General features: G+C 41.6%; 1 protein-coding gene across 1 annotated transcript in view; it reads right to left on the bottom strand.

Annotated features, from left to right (window-relative positions):
* Positions 1-2,223: 2,223 nt before the first annotated feature.
* Positions 2,224-11,116, bottom strand: part of SHTN1 (shootin 1) — a 58,646-nt gene continuing 49,753 nt past the window's right edge. Inside the window, exons 15-16 of the mRNA XM_075717740.1 lie at positions 10,834-11,017; positions 2,224-2,434 (exon numbers count right to left, since the gene is read on the bottom strand). Of these exons, the coding sequence (XP_075573855.1) occupies positions 2,224-2,434; positions 10,834-11,017 (395 nt within the window). The remainder of the gene's footprint in view (positions 2,435-10,833; positions 11,018-11,116) is intronic.

Here is an 11,116-nt window from a genome sequence, read left to right as displayed (position 1 = left end):
ATTTTCAAGCACTTTAGCTAAACATTTTTAAAAGCATTCAGATACTAGCTTCTCTTTTCCCAGGAGACCATGGCTTTCAGCTGAAACTGAGTTAACTGAGCAGTGGCTATAGTTTGAAAATACCACAAAATTCTGTGCTGTATTTACAAATTGACGAAACAAATACCTCTGTGTTAAGTCCAAAACTAAATGTTTGTTTTGGGAAAGTCGAAATCTCTCTCCATACAAAGAGCAAGCTATTGACAAACAGTAAAAAAAAAAAAAATTACAAAAAACAAAGGCCTTGACTGTTATGCTGCTCCATCCCCCCACACCCCCTCAGTGCTGCTCTTGGATCTAGCCTACGAGGGCGATTTTGCTCCAGTTCTAGCTAGCTATCAATACAAGTGCATCAGCGCAAACCCCAAATGTAGGGCACAAAGCTGTAATTGGCATCACTAGGAAGCTTGCTTCAGTTGGAGGCAGGGAATAACCAGTCAATTTCACAAGGTCTGGGAAACTTGTCAGGAGTCTTTTTAATAAGCAACAGTGAAAAGATAAATAAATAATTTATGTCCTAGGTAACAAACAGTCTAAGTAAAAGAAATGCTTCTTAAAAAACGTCTGGGTTTCGTATAATTTGGAAATTTGAATGTATAATACAGCAGCAGTAATTGGAGGAAAAATACATATATAAAACGTTGCATTTTAAATTCAGTGTAACAGATACCCAAGTAAAAAATTAACCACCAGAACCAACCGCCCCCCAGAAACGAAGCTATCAATGAGAGACAAATTTCCCCAAGTTTAGGAATATATGTAGTTCAGTAACTAGATCGAGTCCAAGTTTTTCTTAGCAAACATGCAAAAAACACCAAAAAAGATGTGAAACTACCACACTCGTTGCTATCAGTTTATTTTTAGGAAAAGCACCAGACAGTTGCATGCAGAGCCAAACCAACAAACTCAGAACATTCATCCTTCAATACTAGCACTGTTTCAAATCATTAAATAAAAAATAATCCAAGTGCATTCAAGTACTTGACCACCCAATTTCAGTTACACCGATCTCTAGGTAAATCCCTGATTACATTTGTTCGTTCACTATAAAAGAATGAGATCCTGTGTTGAATTCAAAAAGAGACTACAATGGAATGTGAATTGGCAGTGGAGCAAATCAATTATGTACCTATCTCACTGTCTTCATAGGAAATAAGGGCTGAGGGAAACTGGGATTTGTGTCATCGAATACACACATCGCAAGTGTTATCTAATACAGAAATTAATGCCACCAGCGCGTACCAGGTTCAAAGCGAAGCCTTATTTGTTAGTGCTGCGAGGTTTCAGCTGGGAGTTCTCAAAATGTTGATTCCAAATAACCTGCAATCCTAGAATGACTGAATCCCAAATGTAATCCCAATGTCACTTTATTTTTTGCAGCAGCAAATACAGACTGCATTTGCAGCAGTTCTAGACTTTGCTGTGTAACACTGAAACAAAACCCAGGACCTAAGTCCTCCTTTGCAAAGCTTTTCATCCAAACGAGAGCACCAGTCCCAACCCACAAACTTCTGACTTTGGCTGTCGTTAACCAAAAGCCTTGGTACCAAAATGACATGCTGCACTGCCTCTGCTTTTCAGTCTTTGCGCTGGCTGTCCACTGGGGAATCTGAAACGGAAATGTTATGCTTGTGCTTTTAATTTCCTCAAAGGAACGTGTGTGGAGACAGCAGTCAGGAGACCTACGAGATCTTGGTTTAAGTAGATATCAAAATAATTTTAAAGCAATGTGTCGAAAACCTGATTCTTTTAATTATTAGTAATACCCCCCATACTAAAGGTGATGTGCGTGTAATCACCTTCACAGGGCCTAACCCAAACCTGTCCAGTTCCAGAGGGATGCAAGGGGCTTCTGGCAAGCTTCAGAATGGACCTGTAGCAAGGTATCTTCTCAACAAAAGAGTAATTAAAAAAGCCTTTTCAAAAACAGTTTTAAAGAAAAGGTAGCTGACAATATCTAGGAAAATATTAACCACACCTGGCAAATTAAAATGGAAAAGGGATTTTGAGTGATACATAGGTATTTAACACTTTAATGCATGTAACAAAACTGCATACAAAAGACCATTTCAATCTATATTATTGAAAACAGTTTGGAGTTCAGACCATAGTCTAGTAACACACCTAAGCAATTTACATGTCCAGATAACGATTCCCTAAACTTACAGCCTGTCAGAACAACAATTAACAGTTAGAACTGTCTGTTTCTTTTATTTTCTCAGCATTAGTTTCTTTATGCAGCAGCTTGCTTTTTTCTTCTTTCATTTTGTCCTGATTCAGCGTGTTTTCAGACATCTGATCGCCGCTGGTGGAAACAGGATCTAAAACTACAATGGATTCTGTCTCTTTTTCACTGCTAGAAGCTTTTCTTGTAAATTCTGTGCGACTAGTTGATCTAAAGGAACAAGAATAAATATATGAATACAGATAACAGTTCACATATTTAGGAGAAAGAATATAAATACACAGAAAAGCGTTTCAATTAGTAGTAGCACATATGACCAGGACAGGTGTACTAAGCTAGCAAACAGATTTCTAGATTTACAGCTGTTACGCACAGATAGTGGTTCACAAAATGCAACAGTCACGTTACCTCTCCTGAATCATTTGTTAAGCTAGCAATGGAAGATATTTAACAGGAAAAACAAACTTAGAAAGCACTGAAAAAAATCCTCAGACTATTGAAAGAATCAGTTTAAAGTCTTAAGAGTTTTGCTTCTCTCTGCTCCTCTCGGAGCTGGTTTTAGGTTCCCCCATGTCCAAGAGAGCAGTTGCACCCCGAGAAAATGCCAGCAGTTCCCGCAGTCTGTGGGCTAGCAGCCCTGCAGCCTGACCGGAGAACGTGCCGCCTTCCCCACACCCGCACCCCAGAGCAGCTTGCGCCGGCTGTCCCTGTCCTACACTCTGCCGTGGGACGGGGAGGCAGAGGCAGCGTAACCAGGTTTTCCACCGAGAGGCTGCTCGTGGTCTCGCCGCGAGCAAGTGCAAACGCTCCCTGAACATTGACCTGCTGGATTTGCTGAAATACAGAGGGCGGTAGACGTGCAGCCTGCGCTGCAGAAATGGGGTTACGTCTTGATTGCTTGCAGTGCAGGGATTCTTGCAGATAAAAAGCCCTCTGAGCGGGGAGAGAGGAAGGAAAGGTCAGAGACACCAGGGTTATTTTGTCGAGGCTGGCATCATGCTATAAACCCTAAAAGCACTTGTCTATATTCAAAAGCTTTGTACTAGCGTTGAAAACGTGCAGGCAAATCCTTAGATCAGCGAGAATGCGCCAGCAGAGAACGAGGCAAACACCGGGAAAGCACAACCCGAACAAGTGGCAGATCGGGGCGTTTCCCGCGCCGTCCTAAGGCTGCTGTGTGGCAGACGGGCAGCTCGCAGCATGCGCTTGGACCTCCCCAGCCGGCCCTCCTGAGCCTCCCAGGCGCGCTTAGTGAGGGCACTCGCACGTGGGTGCTCGGCCGTCTTTAGGCAGGGCCTTACGCAGCGGTGTGAACGCCGCAGAGGTGTCCGCACCGACGCCGCTACGACCACCAAGCCCGAGAGATGCAAAAATCCTTGGTGCAGGAAGGCCCTACACGCCCCAGTGGGTGTGTGGCCCCACTCCCCTGGGAAGCCTAACCGCGGAGCTGCTGAATGCAACCGCATTTGCTAGTCCAGAGCCTTTTTGTTTTTTCTCTTCTCTTTTTTTTTAATTTTTCGTGCTTACTCATAAGGAACAGCCTTCCGTACTGCTAAGACAACACCCTTGAAAGGAAAAAGTAGATTCAACTGGAGGCCAGAGAAAGAAATTCAGCTAGTGGATCCATCTGCTATGAACTGCCCTTTATTGTGACAGTCTTTGTCCTAGAGAAAGTGACAAAGAAAAAAGAGGTCACCCCACTCAACAATTAGAGCGCGGGGCAGAGAATGTGCTGGCTCCCACCTGAGGGGGAGAGAGTAAATGTACAGGTTAAAAACAAATAAATAACCACAGAAACAACAGTTGTTGCACTTTCCATTTCAGAAAGAATTTACTCGGCTTGCTGCGGAAGCACTGGATATAGCGAATGAAATTCCATGTTCAAGCTTTAATTATGAGAATTGTCTCTAACATTAGAACTTCGGTATAAGTTAATTAATGCAGAAATTGGTGCTAATTGATACAGTTTCAGACTCATTTGATTATCATCGGAAGCTAGTGATTTCATAAGGAAAATAATGCTTATTTTATGCAGAAGTTGCCAATCATTCCAGAAAATACAAGGTGGGGTATTTTGAATGTTACAGCAAATTAAACTTTTTAAAGCGGCGTAACCAGAAGAGGGTTATTTTAAAAAGTGCTACCTCTGAAAAGCTGATTGCCCAACACTATAAAAATGGTCAAAGCCATAAATGCCAAGTTCATTTTTATTTCACTTTGGAGGTAACTATCTTTCAAATCCCAACAGCTGGACTATTTAATACAATCTGGTGAATCAAAGTATAATTCTTCACTGGGCTCACAGTGGGGAGTCTGCATTAGTGTATGGCAGCATTCCAACAACTGATGCACAGCCAAACGCTCTGAAGTCTGTTTCATTTATAACAAAAATGGATAAAACGGCAATCATATTTACCACCTTCAAAGGACAGAAAAATGAAAGATGTCGATATAAAGTAGTTTAATGGAGAAAACCTGTGATTAAATCAGCGTTTCAAGCATAAAAATAAGAATTACTATTCAGACTTCGTTGTACTAGCATTCCCTCCTTCAAATCCTTTACGCTGTTGCAGCACCAGCCTGACAGTGCTGCTGTTACAGCCGAGGTATTGTTAAAAATTATTAACCCTATTTATCAGGTATTCATAGCTCATTTTCAATAGTTTGTCAGGAGCAGAATGCAGGCATAATAAAGTTTCAGTGCAAGAATGAAAGTAATTTTGGTCCTCCCTTTCAAAAAACAGGTTTTGCTGCTACATATAAAGCTGGGAAAAGCAATTAGTACACATAGAGTTAGCCACAGTTTTGAACAATTACAAATTTGTCCAGCCAAGGTATTTGCATTTAGCTCTATGCAAAGCTCTTCCCTCATTAAGACTGTTAATGTTGCTATCAGTATTCCTGTTATTTGTCCAACTATATATTTAAGCCAGAGATTGAGAACCTAGTTCTATTGTACTCATTCATACATAATTGTTCGTAAGTCTGCACATATTTTTATGACTAAACACATAAAATGCACACTGAGAAACCCAGATTTAGATGCCAAATGCATTTAAGATTAATCGTATGGAATACGCAAAGTCCCATGCAGTACTGAGAAGGACTGCTTGTGATACAAGAGTATGAAAAGCAATATATTCCATTTATATAGTTACAGAAGCTACCGAAGATGTAAAAATAAAGGGTTACGCCTGACGGGCCGTCTGTGAACTAGTACCGCCGTGCCCTTTGTCAATAATTTACAGTAGGAGTACAAAAGGACAAACTAAGGATCGGATTGTCAACTGAGACTCGGATTCTCTTTGTTTCCTCTGGTTAATATTATAACCTTGGTATTATTTAACCTTGCTCAGTGCTCGATTCATGAAATCATTGTAATAGGTTTCCATTAGAAACCAGAATTTTATGTAAATATCATGGAAAATTTTATTGGATGAAGTCCCATTCCGTTTCCTAACACTACGTAAAAGCAGAAGCCTAAAGGAAACCAATCAAGGAAAACACTGTAGGAAAATCCATGGTTTTTACAGCATATTTAGAAAATATTGGCAAAAATCTATTCCAGCCAAGACTGGGTTTGTAAGTACACAGTATAAGCATGATAGACTCCATGTAGAGACTCTGCCCGGAATCTGAGCTGGTACGAGTGAAGTCATTTCTGCTGCAAAAGCCAACACGTAATGTGGCATCAAATCAGTACACTTTGTCTTTCAGCGAGCTCCCTTAATCTAGGACGCTGAACTAGCTGTCATCTCTCTTCAAAGCAAAATTGCTTTGAAAACCAAAATAACACTCCACAGGTGCTATTCCTTACTCCCCAAAAGATGAGATTTGAAGCATTAAGCTAATTTGACAGTTGGTCACCACCAGTTGCTTCTTTATAACACTTAAAACCCATGCCTGCATGTCAATGACAGCTTGCTATTTGCCTAACTACCGCCCACCCTGACCCCAGCATTCCCATTTTCCTACAAGATCCCCATAACTGAGGACAAACATCACTTGTGCAACAAAGTTCATGGTCCAACCACCACCTCCTTTCCAAACTACCCTACTTGGAGGGTTTGCCAAGTAACAGCAGCTCGGCGTCCTGCCTCTGACCCGCGCTAACCAGCCCACGGTGTCAGGCTGTACAGGGGAGCAGGTCTTAGCTTGGCAGAGTGCCACCGTGGCCCGTCTCTTGCGTGCCAGACCACAAGAGGCGAGTCAATTTTATCCTCAGTCAAAAACTTTTACTGAGAATAAAAGCCATAGATGTGTTCATTAAATATTTCAAGTATTTTTAAGAAGGCAGGGGAATTCGACAGACAGGACCAAAGGCTAATACTGAACAATAGTAAAAAATACACCGATTCCAAGTCTTGAAAGTCTTCAACGAACAAAAAATTCCATCACACTACAGTATTTGTCAGAAGGAAATTACAGGGAATACAAACGGTGACACCAGTGATTTAGTCTCTTGGTTCCCTCCTCTGACAGTACCGGTACTAGCCAGCTGCAAAGGAAGTGCAAGAAACCACCTCCATTTCAGGAACGCCCCTGCTAAATCCAGCTGAGCAGAGAGCTGCTCAACATAGCAGCAAGCAGAAGGGAACTGCAGACAATCTTCAGTATGCTGGATCAAGCCATAGGAAATTGTTCCCATTTTTAGGTGCTCTTTTGAAAATGCTCAAAACGATTGGCAAATTCATTTACATGAAGACTCTTGGCGAGCTTCTACCTGCACTGCACGCAAAAAGTACAGTCCAAGAGCTACTACTACACTAAGCTACTGTGACAGTAGCTTTTCAAACAGTTAAAATGGAGGAGACCTCAAACTTCCAGAACATCCCATTGTTTTCTTCATTTGTTGTTCAAACTAAATTGCCCATGTTCAAGCTGCACTGGAAAACCTTTGCAGTTCTGTCTAGCTGAGGCTGAGCTGCTTCCCGCAGAGCTGGTAGATGATTCAAGGGTACTAAGATTACAGCCAGGAGAAGGAGGACAAATCCTTTAATTGTATAAAATCATCAGATTAAGACTAACCCTCTCTGTGGTTCACTCTGTTAGCAGAGACCTCTGCTGCCCAGAAACAAAATGTTTACCAAGTGCTAGGAAAAAAAAAAAAAAAATCCCCCAAAACCCAGGGGCAGAGCCAGACACACCTTTCCCTTCTGTGCTGCACACTGCAGGGAGTCACAGGAACTCTCCGGGCTCCCAGAGGAACTAAATTGTCACCTATTCTCTTCTAAGCAATTGTCACAGAATTACACTCACGCTGGGTTAAACATTCGGGAAGAGATTTGCAGAGGAAGTTACCTGAATACTGAGGTAAGGCCTCAGTTCTCAATAGGACACACATTATTGATGTCTTCCCCCTCAGCACCACCGCAGCAAAAGTTTGCACATTCCAAATCATCTGCTTAACGGCTTCAGACCCTTCTAACAATCTTCTGCACTGAAGTAACGCCTCACCTAGTGGTTCGAAACCCACATTTTTCTTCTGAATTAATTTCCCTGAGCTATCATCACTTCGTTTGACTACAGGGAAATTTCAGAATCAACCTGTATGTGCTGAGGTTACGGCCCCTTTCCACAATCCCTCCTTTGGCAACTCACACGAGTGGCCCAGCCGATTCAGCTGGAGGCCAGCGCTTTGGAAACACTTAACCACAGGAATAACCATATTGTGAGTCCTACTTGCACCAAAGACTGAAATTCCTTACGCTGTTAGTATTTAGGTTAGATCCTCACTGACTTGGGGGCGGGGAGGAGCCAGGATTTTACTCAATGAGCTGACTTCTGCTACGTATTGTTCACAGATACATTTTCAAGCCTGGGTCTTTTTCAAAGGCGTGACCTTCTTCCTCCCTGAGAACAGGTGTGCTCAACTGTTACTCAACGTGAATAAAGAACGATGAATAGGGCTGTTCGCATTTAAACGCCTGTAAGTATTACCTCCTTCTTCAGATTACAAACCTTAGCAAATGGATGGTGCAGCAAAGAGAAGCACCGCGTGCACAACTACTCCTAAGGTTTTCTATAGGAAGCTGTACATTCAAATCTAGGTGAAGAAAAAAGAATAAACACTGCGCTGCAAGAGACACCAGGTAACGATGAGACATGCAGCCCTCTACTGTGCTGCAAAAGGTTTGCTTGGCTGCTGCAAACAGCCGGAGCAGGTCACACCTTTGTCAGATTGCAAGGAGTTGCAAATGCTGAGACAGCTGCATCCTTTTACCTCAGGTATAAGGAGGTAAGGAGAAGAGCCACGATAAATCTTTTGTATGCCTTTGTCATTGTACTGTTTGTTTAGTTAACAAGGTCTACTTTAGGAAATAGTGGGGTGCAACAGGAGCAGACCTGTAAGGGGAAAGAGCCTGTGCTTCAGACCGATGCTCTCGTAACACACGTTTCAGGGGGGTTATTCGCTGAACTAGCTCTCGTGTGGCCCCCGGGCCAGCCATTAAAGGCTGGATCACGTCTTCTGGTTTAGTTTCACCCATCCAATGAATCCAGGGATCCAGTCTAAGCACGAAGACCACTCAAGAATACAAACTGAAGCATAGCAAGTGGGGACAACAGGGAGATTTGCTTCAGAAGCGCTCCGCTGATCCAAACTAAACCACTAGTATAGATGTACCCAAGGAAGCCCAGAAAACTGCCTAATTACAGAGCCAAGTTGTCAGATCTGTCAGACAAATGAACTTCCTTCTGATGTCTGCTTCACATCAGCCCTGTTTCAAAACAGCGCTTACACACCTTGGAGTCGGGAGGCTGCTTCTACCAACCTTTGCTGCAAACGGTACCCAGGAGGAAAAAGAAAAGTAATTGCACTTCAGCATGGTGTGAAGCATCCAGATTATTTCTGCTCCTCCCTGCCAGCCCAGCAGCAGGAGAGTATGAGGGCCCCAGCACCTTCTCTCTCGCTGGAAAACCATCCTCAACGATGAGCCTTTCCAATTAAGCAGGTTTACACCAGTGACTTGGTGCAAAGAAGCCCTGCAGCACTAAGGAATCTGGCCCACCACATTTGTTTTAATGCTTTAAACAGATAAATTGAAGTGAAATGTGTCTTTTAGGATGTCACTGAATAGGCAAGCTGAGAAATAAATTGAGCTTCACATATGCTTTTATAACACATAACAACTGTGACTGTCAACACAAGATCCTTTTCACTGTCAATTCACCAGGCATTCTGTGAGACCTTGGGGCCTGCAATTATTTCATTTCCTTTCTTGTAAATGCAATTTCCACTTAGTTTGGTGGAATAAAGGTAGACAAAAGGTGGCAGGAGTTGCTGTATTTTCTGATTAAGGTTATCTGTTCAAAATTGTAGAAATCCACAAACTACAAACAGCATTTTTCAGGAACAACCTCACCTTTCTGTCAGGGTGGCAGTTCAAGAAAACGCAATGGCGTTATTCATGTCAAATTAACTGTTGAACAAATCTTCATCTTTCTAATTGAATTAAAATGAAGATTATCTTTCTTCTAAGGATACTTAAATGAAATAAAAGGGGAAATACACACGATTGGAAAAGGCATTCTGCTTTTAAAACTCGGTGCGAATTAAATAAAACTGTAGAGCACAAAAGGAAAACGGGCTCTTTATCCATTCAAAGATAAATGATAAAAGTACCTGCAGGAGAGTGAAGTAAATATCAGTTCATAAAAATAGATGCAAACTGAATTTCCAGCTCATTTGTCATGACTTACTCCTTTGAACCAAGCAATGGAGACTTGCTTCAATTGGTACTGGTGGTATTTTTTAACTGATAGAGCAGTAAATCAGAGGTTTAATTGGCCATGATTACAATATTCTGCCGATCTGATTTGTCTCATCTGTTTCCTTTTCTTGAAGTGACAAACTGACAAACAACCTGGCAAGGGAACTGAAGCAAGTGCATAGCCTAATTTCAAAAGGAGCTTGGTATTGTTGTAAAACAAACCAATCCTCCATGGGATCTGTCTGAAATAAGTATTTCTGAAGCAGGTTTAACTCTTTGATGCTTAACTGACACCTTGGGTCTTCAATCTGTTGTGATGAAAGACTCTTCTGCCCATCTGTGCGAATGCAGCACTAACTATTTTTTTTTTTTTTTTTTAAGAATCTTAACCTTGAGATTTGAAGGTAATTCAGAATTTTTATCCACGAACACTGAAAAGTAATATTCAGGACTTGTTTTGGTCCAACAGAAACTGCCCTGCACACCTGCATACAGACCAATATGACTCACATGATTCCATTTCTTAAAATATTGTGCTAGAAATGCCTTTTTTTTTTAAAATCAAGAGTTGACTATATAACTATCATCGCTCTTCAGGATATGGAAAAAAACCTCAACCTTGCTATTCCTTGAAAACTCTTAAGTTCTATTTTTGGCAGAGAAAATGAATTTTTTTTTTTAAGAATGTTCATAGATTTTACAGAAGAAGAACTTTAGTACAGAGAATTTGATTTCTACCTCCATGTGAGACTGCAAATTATTTGAAGAGTCAGTGGTAAACAGCTGCAGACTGTACATTTATCCTGTTAACCAAAATTGATATTAAATCACTTTCAAAATACACCAGCTAAACAGATCTGATACTAAAATATATCTAGAAATCCATATTGTACTTACTGTAATGTAGGCTTGGAGCCCATGACAGCCTGAAGCTCGTTAGAGACAGGACCTGAGTCAGGTACTTTGGAACTGAATTCTGTCTCCAGATCTTTCTTGTTCAACGCTGTTTGTGCGGCACTGGCTCCCAGACCTAGCACAGGCAGAGATTTTGACTCTGATGTGGCCAAGATTCCAGTGGGACCTAAAACCCAAAGAAAGTTTAATGCTTCTGTTATCCGGATGGACTGGTCTAGAAACAACACATAAGCACAGCAAAATTCAAGCTAATTGCAGAAATCAA

The sequence above is a fragment of the Pelecanus crispus genome, chromosome 10 (genome assembly GCF_030463565.1).
Source record: "Pelecanus crispus isolate bPelCri1 chromosome 10, bPelCri1.pri, whole genome shotgun sequence".
Taxonomy (NCBI): Eukaryota; Metazoa; Chordata; class Aves; order Pelecaniformes; family Pelecanidae; genus Pelecanus; species Pelecanus crispus.
This window is presented reverse-complemented; position numbering and strand designations above follow the sequence as displayed.